The sequence below is a fragment of the Henckelia pumila genome, chromosome 1 (genome assembly GCF_033568475.1).
Source record: "Henckelia pumila isolate YLH828 chromosome 1, ASM3356847v2, whole genome shotgun sequence".
Lineage (NCBI taxonomy): Eukaryota > Viridiplantae > Streptophyta > Magnoliopsida > Lamiales > Gesneriaceae > Henckelia > Henckelia pumila.
The window spans coordinates 77,869,928-77,886,492 of record NC_133120.1 but is presented as its reverse complement, the minus strand read 5'-3'; the positions used below and the strand labels follow the sequence as shown (position 1 = coordinate 77,886,492).

The following is a 16,565-nucleotide window of genomic DNA, read 5'->3' as shown; positions in this document are numbered from 1 at the left end:
AAAATTAAAAATTAAAAATTAAAAATTAAAAATAAAAATAAAAATAAATAAAATTAAAAATGTTTGGTACTTATCATTCACTTATCATTTTGATTTAATATTTTGGTACTTTTATGTATTTAAATCTCGTTTATGAATGCATTTTTAATAGAGAAGTTGGAAACAAGAAGAAAATTTAATAAAATAATGATAACAAGATAAAATAATAATATTTTTTAGAAAACAATTATATAATCATAATAAATTTAAAATTAAAAATAAAATAATGAAACAAAAAATGTTTGCCAAATATTTTATAATTAGATTTTAATAAAAATTGTGTATTATGGGTTAATAGATTTAAAAATTATTTTCACAGGGGTCAAATATGCATTTTTTATATTTCACAGGGGTATTTGGTGCAAAAAAAATATCAAAATCTTTATCCAGTCGCATGAAGGGCGCGTGCGCAACAATCACTCATTTGAAGGGGCGAGTGTGCTAATTTTTTAAAAGGTTAGGGTTGAAGATGCCTATTAAAATTTCACAGGGGAGAAGTGTGAATTTTGAATATTTTACAGAGATGGTTGACGCAAATAACTCTAATAACATATTTTGAATGGAGATTCAACTTAGAGTCTTTTATAAAATAATTTATATTTTAACATAAAATCTAAAAAAAAAAAAATCAATTTGAATATTGGTTAATTTTGTCCAAAACGATAACAGGTGCATATTTCCTTTACCCAATTGAAAAGGAATATTTGGGCCACAGAACTGGGTCAAAGCTATCCCAAAGCCCAACACACTAAAAAGATAGTATTTAGCCCACCAAGTACTGAGAGTTCGCGAGCAACAATGGAGTCTTCTTCAACATCAAAGCTTGGCACGGTGGGCACATCCCCGAACCCTCTTCTCTCGCTGTCCACTTTCATGCACAGAATAGGCACGCAATTCGTCAGTCGGCTCGAAGATACCAAACGATTCGCCGCCGCAGCTTTGCCGCAGGCCTTCCCGCCACCGCCAGTATCATTGCCTTTTGCTTCCGTGTCGCAGCGACAGGGCAAGCAAAACTCCTCTTCGGAAGCTACGCTCAACTCGAACCACATGGCGAGAAGGCTTTCCGGAACTTCAGTTTACACTGTGAGTAACACCAACAATGAGTTTGTGTTGATATCTGATGCGGAGGGTGTGAAGTCCATTGGATTGCTTTGTTTTCGACGGGAAGACGCGGAGGCTTTTCTGGCTCAGGTTATTTTTTATTCATGATAAATTGATCGTTTTTTTTTCTCGTTTTGGTAGAAGAGCTTGGGTTTTTTGAACAGCATTCGAGGGGTAGTAGACACTGCTGTTTATTCAATAATGGGCGGAGATAGCCATTTTTTGAGGTTGGGTTCGAAACTATAGTAAAATTTTTTGCTTTTCTTTTTCATTTGAGTGGGTGGCTTGCTCCCCTGCTTGTCTGCTTTTATGAGGGTGCTGATAAACTATTCTGCGAATTTAGTGCCATTAGGAAAGGGATGTATGTAACGTTGCTTGAATAAACTTGCTTTACTCTTGGGTTACTCATGATTTTAGTCTTCTAATGTTTTTATTCAGGTGAGGTCCAGAAAAGGAGCTTTAAGAGGTGGTGCAAAAGTGGTGCCTATTACACTGGACCAGGTTTACATTTTATGTAGTTTATGATTTGGAGATTGCTGTTTTGGTGGTGCAATATTTACTTTAGTAGGAATTTTAAAGACCCAAAATTTTACAATGTATCCAAAATCAAAATAAGAATCTTGTGCTTGTGATATTTAGTCTATTGGTTTATGAATTTCAATGAACTTATAGTAAGTATTGGCTTTTGTTGCACGAATCTTTGCAGGTTTATTTGTTGAAAGTTGAAGGAATAGCATTTCGCTTTTTACCTGATCCGGTTCAGATAAAAAATGCAATGGAGGTTGGTACATGCAACAACTTCGGCTTTTTGCCTCTTGAGGGAGATTATAAGCTTTCTTGAAATTCAAATGTGACTATAAGGAATTCCCAAAAGAGCCTGTAGGTTCTAGAAATGGACATAGAGTAGGGACCCCAAAAAACAGATGGGGAATTCCGTCACAGTTATTTAATTGTCGAACAACACTGCTCATGTCCAAGGCTCCAGCATAATGTTCTTTTTTTAACTCCTTTTTATTCTCTACGTTTTTAAATTCTAGCTAAAAGCAGCAGATACCAAGAGCGGATTTGACGGAGTTCCCGTTTTTCAGGTAGGCAATGCAGATTTATATGGCGGATTTTTTAAAATCTGTGTCTGATATCATATACCTAACACCCTTTGCCCAAAAATTCCCCATTCCCGTTCATGTACTTGTTGGGAACGTGGTTAAATTGTAACTTCGAAGTTATTCAGATTATATCCTTCACCTGACAATTGCTAAGGTGTAATTATCTTCTGTTTATTACTTGAATGGTCTTGCAAGTTACTTCAAAGAGGGAAATTTGCAGATAAATGAAAACTTGTGGCATCTTTACAGATGCAAATAAAAGTCCTTGTTTTAAAATTTTGAATCAGGACGAGGAAATGGTGAAACAAAAACAGAGTGGATATTATATGAACTAAGGACGTGCTTGGATTGAATTATTTGAAATCAAGGAGTCAAATATTTTTAAACGGATTGCGTCATCGTAAATCAAAGATTAAAGTATATGATTTTGAATCCATCTTACCTATTTGGATGATCATGATTAGGAAATTTCAAATTCATGCCCTCTCAATTGAATTTCTTGTATTAACAGTTGCATAGGTTTGAAATGAACCACACTGGATGTTATTTGAAATCCAAGTTTTAAATTTTTTTTACCAAATCAAGCCTTCACACCCAAGTTTAATATTAATGGGTTTAATTTTTATAACTCATTCATGCATGCTTTGGTTGGGATGTGGGCATCTGAAGATCTACATTTTTATGTCATGTTGATGGTGATATTTGCACAATTGTATAAAAAGAACAATGCATACAAAGAATTCAGCCACTTGATGGAGATTAATAAATAGTTCTAGAATCATGTAAAGTTCAAGGAGTATATGCATGCATTCTTGCTTGTACTTTTAAAAATCAAGCATCTGGATTATCCTTCTTTCTTAATACAACATAGAGTCTCAGCTTCCCTGCATTGTGAAGCCGAGCGCCCTTCCAGCAATGCCTGTTCTTAATAATTTACTAAAACCTTTCCTGGTTGCAGTCAGACCTCCTAGTAGTGAAGAAAAATAGTAGACGGTATTGCCCAATATATTTTCAGAAGGTAATCTCTTTGTATCTATATTCTGGTGAATTTTGATTGTGATCATTGACTAATTATTAATTTTTTGTCTCACAACAGGAAGACTTAGAGAAAGCACTGTCAACAGTGTCCAGGGTATCCAGAGGACCTGCTGTTTCTCAGCACATTATGGTAATTATTAAGTGTGAATTAACCTTTGGCTTCCGTTTTGAATGTTGAAGTACTAGGAGGGTGGAGATATGTGACAAAATAGCTCAAACAAGTAGCTCGTATTTTTCTCGTAACATGAGTTGGCCCATTTTTCTCTTTTTGTATAATTGCTTCTTTAATTGAAGAAAGTCATAATCATTCTTTTCCTTCTCCCCTGCAATCCCACAAGCAGCATAGAAAATTTAACAATTAAAGTAATCTTACTTTTTTCTGATTCTGATAATAGATGGGAAAATCACATAAAGAGAATCACAATTCTTGGCATTCAACCTAGCTGTAGTTAAAATTCTTGTTATCAGTTTATTGAATTTTTGGCTCTTTGTTGACACATTTAATTCAGGTTTTGGGACTCTAGCTTCCACCTTTATATGCATTTGAATCCCGTCACAACTCACAAGTTTTATTTTGACAGGTGGGAAGCTTGGAAGATGTCCTCAAGAAAATGGAGGTAATTGACTCGAAAGTGCCTGCCTGCTGTGCATTTTGCATACTAGGAACTTTCAGTTTGCTCCAGAGTAAATGAACATAGTAGAAGCACCTCATTTGTTATGAAGGCGCCCTTGTCTTAGCGGATGTCATGCTATTTAGTGACTCTGCTTTGATTTACTTTTCACAGAATGGATAACTCTAATTTTCACTGTTGAATTTGAAATCTCCGCTCCATATTCCCTTGTGGCAGATAAATGAAAAGAATGCTGGCTGGGAAGACTTGATTTTCATTCCGCCTGGTAAAAGCCATTCTCAACACATTCAGGAGCAGACAAAAGTATAGGAATTGGAAGTCGAACCCAGATTTAAAGGGACAACCACTAGGTGAACAACCTCTTGCCAAGATGTGCAATTTGTTCTGCTGACTCTTGGTCCCTTTGCTGCATTTCCAGTTTTTCAGCTCATCCATGTTAGCGGGCCGACAATTTCTTCACAGATGAAACTAGATACCTCATTTTACAGGGTAATATTCAGGAAAGCCTTCTCTTTTCTCCTTCATTCATTCATTTTGCATATGAAAATATTCTGATGAAATATTGATAATTCTTCCATGGATGCTCTTCGACATGTTTGGTTCTTGTATTGTTATTTCCTGTTAATTTGCATACAACTTTAGAGTCCGTAGATGTATCAATCATTATATGTTCAGCGTGAGATTCTACATGAACCAACGCATATTATCTAACCACATATTTAATTTGAAAGAGAAGCTGTATAGATCTGAATGAATTCACTCTATATTATAACACATGACAATATTTTCAGCCGTTATGATTTCACAAGTACCATTCACGTTGGGGGAATAATTAATAAATCACTTATTATACCATATATTAGCACCTAGCATTCATATGCGTACTGTACATTATTCTAGCACAATTGGTATTTAGTTTTTTCCTTGTCTTTTAACTAAAAGTATGGCTGATGGTAGCAGTATAACTAAAATTTTTCAAACCATATTATAGCTCAATCGGCGATCAATCGGCGATCACTCTTTTAGTGGGGTGGATATTATATTTCAATCATTTTTCTCCCAATCATTGTACTCTTTGCGATTGTTTGATTAGTGATTCTTTATAGTCAAACTCGTGATGTTAGTTTTGATACCAACTATTAGATCAAGTGCTTTAGTTCGGGATTTACCCAGTGCGTACCAAAGATAGCGGCTGCGAGTTTCCATGTCAAAAAAAAAAAGTAAATTTTTTCAAACCACAAAATAGCTCAATCGTCGATCACTATTTTAGTAGGGTAGTGATTATATTTCCACCATTTCTCTCTCAATAACTATACTCTTTGCGAATCTTTAAAATCAAACTCAGTGATGTTAGTTTTGATATCAATTATAAGATCAAGTACATTTATTAAAAGTTATAGCTAGTGTTAATGGTGTAATTCAAATTTTTTAAATTGTACATAGTAAAATAAAAAAAATTTGTAGTTAATGTTAACGGTATAAATCAATTTTTTTAAATCGTACCCCATTATAAAATCTTGACTGGTGTAATCATATTATAAAAACAATGTTGATATTGTTGAAAATATATATAAATATATATTATTATTTATTGTTGAATGTTGAAGGTTGAAAGTTGAAAATTGAGTTGTAAAATATTGAAAATTAGTGTGTGATGATGTAATTAATGATGTATTAATTTTTGACTAATCTCCAATTGAGATCTATAAATAGGTCTCTCCATTTGTGTAGAAAAACACAATTGTGAAGAGAGAAAAATTTTATAAAGTGTAGAATTTGATAAATTTTGAGTTTTTACTTTTTACCGTAAATTTTTACTTTTTCACAACACGTTATCAGCACGATCGCTCGAAGGTTCTCTATATTTTCCGACGCTCCAAAATACAAGAAGAAGTCAAAAATATTCAACAAGTAAGAATTTTTATTTTACTGTTTATATATTTTTATTGTGTATATATTAATATATAATATCATGTTATGAAAAAATAAGTTTTTTTCAAAACTTGTTATAAATCCTGGGAGGATGTTAAGACGACATCCCACACTCCCGGTAAGGGATACGACAAGTATAAAAGCCTCTAAGGTTTTTAAACAATAACGTGATATATATTTATTATGTATATATATTAACTATATTAATATATAATTTCATGTTATTATATAAAAGGTTGTCTATGACACTGACTTTATAATAACGTGATATGATATATATTATTGTGTATTTATATACTAACCATATTTGTATAATCTCATGTTATTATATAAAAGGTTGTCTACGACACCGATCTTATAATAATGTGATATGATATACTATACCTGACTTTATACTAACTATATTGGTATAATTTCACAACATTATATAAAAAGCTGTCTACGACACTGACCTTATAATAATGTGATATGATATACATAATTATTTAATTATGATTATCATTATATGCATTACATGATTATCACGAATTTTTATTCAACACATACTCAATTTTTTCTTTACCCCCAACGGTCACAAACGGTAACAAAACGGCTAGTTTTTGCCCTATAAATATGTTCACTCAAACTCATTTTCAATCACACCAAATTCATTCTTTCTCTCAAAATATTTTATCCTCGGTTTTTTCGAAGATGGAGATGATGACATTTATAAGGATATTTTTCATAACGACTATGATCATCATGCTCACGAGTCTTTTACTCACCAGCGATTTTCCAACACATATTTTTTCTCTATTTGTATACGCACTTGTAATTTACGTTCTTCCATTATTTTGTATTGTCATATTTATGGAAATTAACTAATAAAATGCATTGTTATTTTCTAGTACCACCATGTCGAACTTGGCGAAACTCGAATTCATTGCACTTGATATAACCGGAAAGAATTATATGCCATGGACCCTCGATGTAGAAATGCATCTCGAGTCATTGGGTCTTAACGAAACTATCAAAGAAAATAACATATCATCCTCACAAGATAAAGCAAAAGCGATGATATTTTTACGCAGACATCTTGATGAGGGGCTGAAATGTGAATATTTGACCGAAAAAGACCCAATGATTTTGTGGAAAGGGTTAAAAGAACGTTTTGAGCATATACGAGAAGTTATACTTTCGACCGCACGAGATGAATGGAATACTTTAAGATTCCAAGATTTTAAAAAGGTGAGTGATTATAATTCTGCGATGTATCGAATTGTCTCACAGCTGAAATTTTGTGGGCATAATATTACTGAGATGGAAATGCTTGAAAAGACATTTTCCACATTCCACGCATCAAATATAACTCTACAAAAGCAATATAGAGTGCGTGGATTTTCAAGATACTCAGAACTCATCGCATGTTTACTCGTGGCGGAAAAGAATAATGAATTGCTCATGAGAAATCATCAGTCCAGACCTACTGGTTCAACGGCATTTCCTGAAGCAAATGTCGTAAGTAAAAATGAAAACCAAAATCAAAGATATAGACAAGATTTTGGTCGAGGTCGTGGACGAGAACGTGGGCGTGGACGTGGGCGTAGAAATGATCGCGGTCGTGGTCGAGGCCGTGGATTTGAAAATAAAAGAGATAGTTATTTCAATAACTCATCTCAAAGGAACGTCACGAACCACCCACAAAAGAGGCAGCATGATAATACGGGTGAAAATGAAAATCATCCAAAAAGAACTGAGAGTGTTTGTTATAGATGTGGCACTCCAGGACATTGGTCAAGAACTTGTCGAGCCCCTGAGCATCTGTGTAAGCTCTATAAAGATTCAATAAAGGGGAAAGAAAAAGAGACCAATTTTACTGAAAACATTGACCATGCAAGTGGTTCAATGAATTTAGATGCTGCCTACTTTTTGAATGATTTCGAAGATATTGATTAAATATACTGGTGGGAAAAGAATGTAACAATGTAATTTTTATTTTATAAAACATATTATATTTTGCATGTATTGTTTGCATGTATCTTTCTTAATTCATTTTATTGCATATTATTTTTGAAGATCATTATGGAAAATGCTATGATCAAAGATGGAAATAATGCACTGGAAGTTTGCATACCAGATAGTGGTACAACGCACACTATCCTCAGAAATGAAAAAAATATTTCTTGGAATTAAAACCAACAAAAACAATGGTGAATACAATATCAGGTCCTGTAGACTTGATTGAAGGATGTGGCAAAGCATAATTTTTGTTACCTAATGGTACAAAATTTTTGATAAATAGTGCTTTATATTCACCATGATCACAAAGAAATTTGTTGAGTTTTAATGATATATATTCTCATGGTTATGATACGGAAACAATAACCGAAGGAAATGAGAAATATATGTGTCTTACTACATATAAATCAGGAAAGAAATATGTAGTTGAGAAATTATCAATGCTCCCTACTGGATTGCATTATACACATATAAGTCCAATCGAATCAAATATGGTTATTGGAAATTCTTCAATACTAACAAATTGGCATGATCGATTGGGACATCCTGGTTCAATAATGATGCGAAGGATTATAGAAAATACAAGTGGTCATCCACTGAAAGACCAGAAGATCTTTCAGAATAATAAGTTTCAGTGTAAAGCATGTTCTCTGGGGAAACTTATTATAAGACCATCACCAGCTAAAATCCAAAAGGAATCACCCATATTTCTTGAACGTATTCAAGGTGATATTTGTGGGCCAATTCATCCACCATGTGGACCATTTCGATACTTTATGGTATTGATCGATGCCTCTAGCAGATGGTCACATGTATGTTTATTGTCCACTCGGAATGTGGCATTTGCAAAATTGATGGCTCAAATAATAAAATTGCGGAATCAATTTCCCGAATATACGATCAAGAAAATAAGACTTGATAATGCTGGAGAATTTACTTCCCAGACTTTTAACGACTATTGTATGTCGATGGGAATTACTGTTGAACATCCTGTAGCTCATGTTCATACACAAAATGGATTAGCTGAATCATTGATTAAACGTCTGCAGTTGATTGCTAGACCAATGATTATGAGAACGAAACTCCCTATTTCTATATGGGGACATGCAATTTTACATGCTGCTGCATTGATTCGCATCAGGCCAAGTGCATATCATAAACACTCCCCATTGCAGCTTGTATTTGGCAAAGAACCAGATATTTCTCATTTGAGAATTTTTGGATGTATGGTGTATGTGCCTATTGCACCACCTCAAAGAACAAAAATGGGACCTCAAAGAAAGAATGGTATTTATATCGGCTATGATAGTCCATCAATCATTAGATATCTTGAGGCTCAGACAGGCGATGTGTTTACAGCACGGTTTGCTGATTGTCATTTTGATGAAAATAACTTCCAAATGTTAGGGGGAGAAAAGAAACACATCGAAAAAGAAATCACATGGTATGTACCATCATTATTACATTTGGATCCTAGAACTAAACAATGTGATAAAGATGTACAGCAAATTGTGCATTTGCAAAGAATAGCAAATCAAATGCCAGATGCATTTGCAGACACAAAAGGGGTAACAAAAATCATATATACCTGCTGTAAATGCCCCTGCTCGAGTTGAAATTCCAAAGAAACAAAATGAAGACATTCATGATGTCATAAAACGCCTGAAGCGTGGAAGGCCAATCGGTTCAAAGGATAAAAATCCTCGGAAAAGAAAATACATAGAGAAAAATGATGATCAGAAAATAGAAAATGGTGTTCCAGAAGAAACACACGATGATGAAAATATTTTGTCAGAACCACAAACTGACGAGAATCATGAAATCTCTATCAATTATATTAATACTGGAAAAATATGGAACCGAAAGAATGTACAAGATATTGATGAGATATTTTCGTACAATGTGGCATGTGACATCGTAAATGAAGATAATGAACCAAAATCTTTTGGTGAATGCAAAACTCGAAAGGATTGGTCAAAATGGAAAGATGTCATCCAGGTTGAATTAAATTCGCTAAATAAACGTAGTGTTTTTGGACCTATAGTCCTTACACCAAAGGTGTTAAACCTGTTGGGTACAAATGGGTTTTTATTCGAAAGAGAAATGAGAAAAATGAAATAGTGAGATATAAAGCTCGACTTGTTGCACAAGGTTTTTCTCAAAGACCTGGAATTGATTATGAAGAAACATATTCTCCTGTTATGGATGCAATTACGTTTCGATATTTGATTAGTTTGACAGTGTCTGAAAATTTGGAAATGTGTCTTATGGATGTTGTTACAGCTTACTTATACGGATCACTTGATAGTGATATATACATGAAAATCCCTGAAGGATTTAAGATGCCTGAAGCACAAAGTTCAAAACCCAGAGAATTTTATTCTGTAAAATTGCAAAGATCATTATATGGGTTAAAGCAATCTGGCCGAATGTGGTATAATCGGCTAAGTGAGCACTTGATGAAAAAGGGATATGTAAATGATCCAATATGCCCTTGTGTTTTCATCAAGAAAACAACATCCGGATGTGTAATTATTGCTGTATATGTTGATGATTTAAACATCATTGGAACGAATAAAGAAATTCAAGAAGTTATGATGTACTTGAAGGAAGAATTTGAAATGAAAGACCTTGGAAAAACCAAGTATTGTCTTGGTTTACAAATTGAACAAAAAGAATGTGGAATTTTTGTTCACCAGTCTAATTATACAGAGAAGGTCCTTAAACGTTTCAATATGGATCAATCAAATCCTTTAAGTACTCCAATGGTTGTCAGATCATTGAATATAGAAAAGGATCCATTTCGTCCATGTGAAGATGATGAAGTTGTTCTTGGTCCTGAAGTACCATATCTAAGTGTCATTGTGCCCTTATGTATCTTGCAAATTGCACTAGACCAGACATATCTTTTGCAGTAAATTTATTGGCAAGATTCAGTTCATGTCCAACGAAGAGGCACTGGAACGGAATTAAACATATATTCCGTTATTTACGAGGAACGACGGATTTGGGACTTTTGTATCCAAAAGATACAAATCAGAGAATAATTGGTTATGCTGATGCTGGATACTTATCTGATCCACATAAGGCACGTTCCCAAACCGGATATGTATTTACTCGTGGAGGCACTGCAATCTCTTGGCGATCACAGAAACAAACACTTGTTACAACTTCATCAAATCATGCCGAGATTATTGCACTACATGAAGCAAGCCGTGAATGTGTCTGGCTTAAATCAATGACTCGGCATATCCAAACTTCTTGCGGATTATCAGTGGACAAGAATCCAATCACACTGTATGAAGATAATGCCGCATGTGTTGCCCAAATGAAAGAAGGATACATCAAAAGTGACAGAACTAAACATATTCCTCCTAAATTCTTTGCATACACTCAAGAGCTGGAGAAGAATAAAGATATTGATATCTGTTACATTCAATCAAGTGAGAACTCATCCGATCTCTTCACAAAGGCACTTCCCACGGCGATATTCAGAAAACACATTTATAATATTGGGATGCGCAATCTACGAAATATGTGAAGAATCATTCATGTTGACATCAGGGGGAGTTTACGTGGCTGCACTCTTTTTTCCTTACTATGGTTTTTGTCCCAATGGGTTTTTCCTAGTAAGGTTTTTAACGAGGCAGTATGAGATAGTCATTCTATCATGATCATCATCACAAGGGGGAGTGTTGAAAATATATATAAATATATATTATTATTTATTGTTGAATGTTGAAGGTTGAAAGTTGAAAATTGAGTTGTAAAATATTGAAAATTAGTGTGTGATGATGTAATTAATGATGTATTAATTTTTGACTAATCTCCAATTGAGATCTATAAATAGGTCTCTCCATTTGTGTAGAAAAACACAATTGTGAAGAGAGAAAAATTTTATAAAGTGTAGAATTTGATAAATTTTGAGTTTTTGAGTTTTTACTTTTTACCGTAAATTTTTACTTTTTCACAACAGATATAATTTTTACTTTTTCACAACAGATATAATATTAAATTTGAAGTTGTAAAGTAACTAAACTGAAAATGATATTACTAATTTATTATGTATATAATATATATATACAGCTGTTTCCTATCCATTAATGAATAGCAAGAGACAGACTGCTCTTCCCACTCCCAAACCCCGTCGTAAAATTTTGACATGTTATAAACACAACCTGTGGAAAAAGGGTTGACAAAATCGTTCCTATTTTAATCTGATTATTTTTTTGTTTTTGTTTTTTGAGTAATTTTAATCTTATTTTTGCACAAGGTAGAGGATTGCTATATTGGTTGACCTCTTCCACTCTCACAAATGCATGTCACATATGAAGAAATATTATTCCATCGATCTCAATTATACATATTTCTTTTCTTTTGCTCGTTTGTCTTGATTAGTATATACTCAAATTTTTAGATTTAGTAATATTTTTCATCTATTTTTTACTAATATATTCTTATTAATTAAATCTTGTACAACATACGAACATATTTTGAATGAATTAAACAATGACTGAATAGAAAGTTTGTAATTGTTTTCAATGAGTAACTAAAATAGGAACGATTTTGTATTTTACAGTATCAAGTTTCATTTAAAATTCTTTTATATTTCCTTTTTTTTTTTTTTTGGGATAAAAAAAACTCTTTTATGTTTAAGTACACAGACGTGGGACATAAATGGAAAAATGGAGGCCACCCCTTTTGACGAAAATAATAATTATTGTTGTTATTATGTGACGGCTAATCGTTTTACATTTTTTTTTAATTATTATTTTCTTGTGTGTGGCATTCCTTCAAGATTTCTTCTCGTATTACACCACAAATAAATCTTTCATAAAGTAAATAAATAAAAGTGGAGCTATAAGTATAACAATGTTTGTATAATAATTTTTAGAATATAAAAAAATCAATACAGAATTTTTATTTATCAAAATCTCGTGACAAATTTAATATGAAATCTTACAATATAACTGATTGATGGTATACGATATATTTGTTGTATTTTTTTAATATTATTCGATAAATAATAATTTTTTTTTTTTAGGGTAAAACTTGTAAATGTTATTGAAGAATAAAAACAGAAAAGAAAAAAAAGGTCCAATTCCAGAAGACCAAGAAAAGAGGCAGAAATGGCTGTGTGACGCTCCGCAAAAGTAGGCTGCACACACGTGTTCTTACACTCACCTCATTATTACACAACGGCAGATTTACAGACAATGCAATCTTGTATTTGCATCTGTGGAACAGAGCAGTATATATTAATTTATTTGCCATATATTCCCTTTTTTTATGATTTAAACCTTCTTTTCTTTTGCACCTGGGATTACTATTTTTGGGCTGAGCAAGAATTTCCCAGATTTTGTGGGGTGTTGAAAGAAGGATATTAGAAGACAAAAAATTTGTGTTTTTCTCTTACTTTTTGTGGGCTAATATTGGGAGGTCCTTCGCAGCTTCCCATCGGACTTTTGGCTTTTCTTGGTGTTTCTGGTTATTCTTGGTGCGCTTTCTCTCTTTTTTAAGGTTCATTTTATCGTTTGTTTTGCATGTTTTTGTTTTTGTTTTTTTGGTTGGGAATGTTTCTGCGTAATTGGGTCCGGAATTATTTCAGTTGTTGTTCTCTTTTTTTTCTTCATCAATATATGCTTGATGAAATTCTTGAGATGCATTGGATTTGGGATTGGATTTTGCAACTTCTTTTTTGGAGAATCTATTGTTGCTTATTAAATGAATTAAGATGTTATCAGTTGTTATCTGGATTCTTGCATGCAATTTGAGGCCAAGATTTGATTGAGAAGAGATGATAAAAATGAACCGTTGAATTAGATTATTGTGTGTGTGTGTGTGTTTAAATTTTCCATTGTTATTTTCAGGTTCGTTTATAGGGTGTTTCTCTTTGGGATGACATAATTGACTTATTTCATCCTTTTGTGTTTTCAAAAAGATTATATATTGACATTCTTTCTTCATTTCTTGTTGATTAATCATCATAAGCAACTCAAATCTTTGGTCTTGTTGAATTCTTGTATTAATCTTAAAATTTTTGTGAGGTTTTTGTTCTCTTTTCACTGGCGCTTTCGTGATTTAACTCCTCTTAGCATTTTTGTTAGAATGGAGGGTGCTAAAGATTTTCCAGCTAATGCTAATGCTAATGAACCTCCATATTCTTCGCCTTCTCCCGTATTTTCATCTCCGGACGATGAGGGTGGATCAATTAGTGTTGCCCCAACAATCCAAGGCGGGAATGAGGAATCCGATGTCTCTAAAGAGTCACCTGAAAGCCCCAACAACAATAACGCCACAATTAGACCGAAAATAATTGCTAGGCCATCTCCGGAGGATGGTTATGTTGCTCCCGTTTCGTCCCCTCGAGGGAGAAATGGTAGCATTGGGCGGTTCATTGCCAAAACACCCTCACATTCTAGTGGGAATTCAAAATCCACGCAACAGTCTAAACTTCCTGATAGTTCAGAGTTTAAAAGAGGTCAAATAGACACAGCAGCCCCTTTTGAATCCGTGAAAGCTGCTGTTTCAAAGTTCGGAGGGATTGTCGACTGGAAAGCTCACCGTGTGCAGACAGTGGAGGTATAGTCTTGTTTTTTTTATTTCTTGTACCTTTCATCTTATGTGTATTCTTACGTTTCTTGTGATATGAAATTCGTTTAGCTCCAAGTAATTCTGGTTGTCGTTTCAGAGACGTAAAGTCATTGAGCAAGAGTTGGAGAAAGTCCGGGATGAGATACCATCGTGTAAGAAACAATCCGAAGCCGCTGAAGAGGCAAAAACACAAGTTCTGAAAGAGCTAGACGACACCAAAAGGCTCATAGAAGAATTAAAGCTTAATCTTGAACGAGCCCAAACCGATGAAAAACAGGCAAAACAGGATGCTGAACTTGCAACGCTCAGAGTCGAAGAATTGGAACAAGGGATTGCTGAAGAATCCAGCTTTGCTGCCAAGGCACAGGTCGAGGTCGCGAGAGCGAGGCATGCGGCTGCCATTTCAGAGCTTAAGACTGTTAAGGACCAATTGGAACAACTAAGAAAAGACTACATGTTGTTGCTGGCGGAGAAAGATGCCGCTGTGAAAAGAGCAGAAGAAGTTGTCTCTATGTCTAAAGAAATCGAAAAATCAGTCGAGGACCTGACTATCGAACTTATTGCAGCCAAGGAATCATTGGAATCTGCTCAAGGGGCACATCTGGAAGCAGAGGAACAAAGAGTTGGAGCAATAATGGCAAAAGAACAGGATACTCTTAACTGGGAGAAGGAATTGGAACAGGCCGAGGGAGAGCTTGAGAAACTGAATCAAAAAATATTATCCGTGAAGGATCTCAGATCAAAGTTGGATTCTGCGACAACATTGCTGCAAGATTTGAAAGATGAATTAGCTGCTTATATGGAATCACAAGTAAAGACTGAAACTGGGGAAGGAGGAACTTCAGAAGATGGGCACAAGGAACTGAAAAAAACCCGTGCTGATACGGAGGTGGCCATTACTGCAGCAAAGAATGAGCTTGAAGAAGTGAAGGTCAACATCCAAAAAGTGACTGATGAAGTTAACATCTTCAAGGTGGCTGCTTCATCATTGAATTTGGAGTTGGAAAAAGAAAAATCTGAAGTAGCCACCCTTAAACAAAGGGAAGGAATGGCGTCAATTGCAGTTGCATCTCTTGAAGCTGAGCTGAAAAAAACAAAGTCAGAAATAGCTCTTGCTCAAAAGAAGGAGAAAGAGGACAGAGAAAAGCTGTTGGACCTTCCGAAGCAAGTACATGAAGTGGCTCAAGAGGCGGATCGAGCAAAGGAACTTGCAGAAACAGCCCGGGAAGAGCTTCGAAAGGCCAAGGAAGAAGCAGAACAAGCGAAGGCGGTAGCAAGTACAGTGGAAAGTAGATTACGTGCTACTCAAAAGGAAATTGAAGCTGCCAAGGCCTCCGAGAAATTGGCACTGGCGGCTATAAATGCTTTGGAGGAGAGTGAATCTGCTAGTGCGAAGAACGATGGTGAGGATTCACCAACGGGAGTAACACTTTCTTTGGGAGAATACTATGAACTTAGCAAGAAAGCCCACGAAGCAGAGGAGCAGGCAAACGTACGGATAGCAGCCGCTCTTTCTCAAGTTGAGGTAGCAAAAGAATCTGAGACAAGGAGTTTGAAAAGGCTAGAGGAAGTCAATCATGAATTGTCCGAAAGAAAGAATGCTCTAAAAGCTTCTCTGCAGAGGGCCGAGAAGGCGACTGAAGGAAAATTGGGAGTCGAACAAGAGCTAAGAACGTGGAGGTCTGAGCACGAGCAAAGACGGAAAGCTGGAGAATCCATTGCAGCAGCAGGGAACTTGGATAAAAGTTCGAGAGCCAGCTTCGAGGAGCAACAAGAATCCAAGAATGCTGTAAGCTCACCCGATTCTTCTACAAACCAGAGGCCAAGTCAAAGTTCATATACGAGCAACACAGACACAAATCCATCTCCAGAAGCAAGAGTTACCAAGAAAAAGAAGAAATCATTCTTCCCTCGAATCTTCATGTTCTTGGCCAAAAAAAAGTCGCATTCATCAAAGTCATCATAAACATCAGTTTTTACTGTAAGAAAAGTCGTGATTGTACATGGTGGGAAAAGTTTTCTGTATCCTAAATGGCAAATTTTGCTCTAAAAGACAGAATAATTGGAGGGAGTTCAATTTTTTTAAAAAAAAACTTCATGTGATTCTTGAATACAATTGATTCTT

The 16,565-nt window shown here is 34.7% G+C and overlaps 2 protein-coding genes across 3 annotated transcripts; both read left to right on the top strand.

Annotated features, from left to right (window-relative positions):
* Positions 1-837: 837 nt before the first annotated feature.
* LOC140875881 (protein TIC 22, chloroplastic) lies at positions 838-4,493 on the top strand. Its single transcript, XM_073279707.1, has 8 exons — positions 838-1,230; positions 1,579-1,641; positions 1,847-1,921; positions 2,178-2,228; positions 3,205-3,264; positions 3,343-3,414; positions 3,866-3,901; positions 4,133-4,493. Exons 1-8 carry the CDS (start codon positions 838-840, stop codon positions 4,223-4,225), a joined length of 843 nt encoding a protein of 280 aa, XP_073135808.1. The 3' UTR covers positions 4,226-4,493.
* Positions 4,494-12,902: 8,409 nt separating this feature from the next.
* Positions 12,903-16,550, top strand: LOC140891111 (protein WEAK CHLOROPLAST MOVEMENT UNDER BLUE LIGHT 1-like). 2 transcript variants are annotated; one of them, XM_073299418.1, is made up of 3 exons: positions 12,903-13,343; positions 13,954-14,428; positions 14,538-16,550. In XM_073299418.1, exons 2-3 carry the CDS (start codon positions 13,955-13,957, stop codon positions 16,404-16,406), a joined length of 2,343 nt encoding a protein of 780 aa, XP_073155519.1. In that variant the 5' UTR covers positions 12,903-13,343; position 13,954; the 3' UTR covers positions 16,407-16,550. The 2 variants fall into 2 exon arrangements, with proteins under 2 accessions (XP_073155519.1, XP_073155528.1); XM_073299427.1 differs by having other exon boundaries at positions 12,903-14,428.
* Positions 16,551-16,565: the final 15 nt, after the last annotated feature.

Coding starts and splice junctions, on each gene's coding strand:
- LOC140875881 (XM_073279707.1), top strand. CDS start 838: ATGGAGTCTTCTTCAACATCAAAGCTTGGCACGGTGGGCACATCCCCG. Junction 3,265..3,342: donor GCCCAATATATTTTCAGAAG/GTAATCTCTTTG, acceptor GTCTCACAACAG/GAAGACTTAGAGAAAGCACT. Junction 3,415..3,865: donor CTGTTTCTCAGCACATTATG/GTAATTATTAAG, acceptor TTATTTTGACAG/GTGGGAAGCTTGGAAGATGT.
- LOC140891111 (XM_073299418.1), top strand. CDS start 13,955: ATGGAGGGTGCTAAAGATTTTCCAGCTAATGCTAATGCTAATGAACCT. Junction 14,429..14,537: donor ACCGTGTGCAGACAGTGGAG/GTATAGTCTTGT, acceptor TTGTCGTTTCAG/AGACGTAAAGTCATTGAGCA.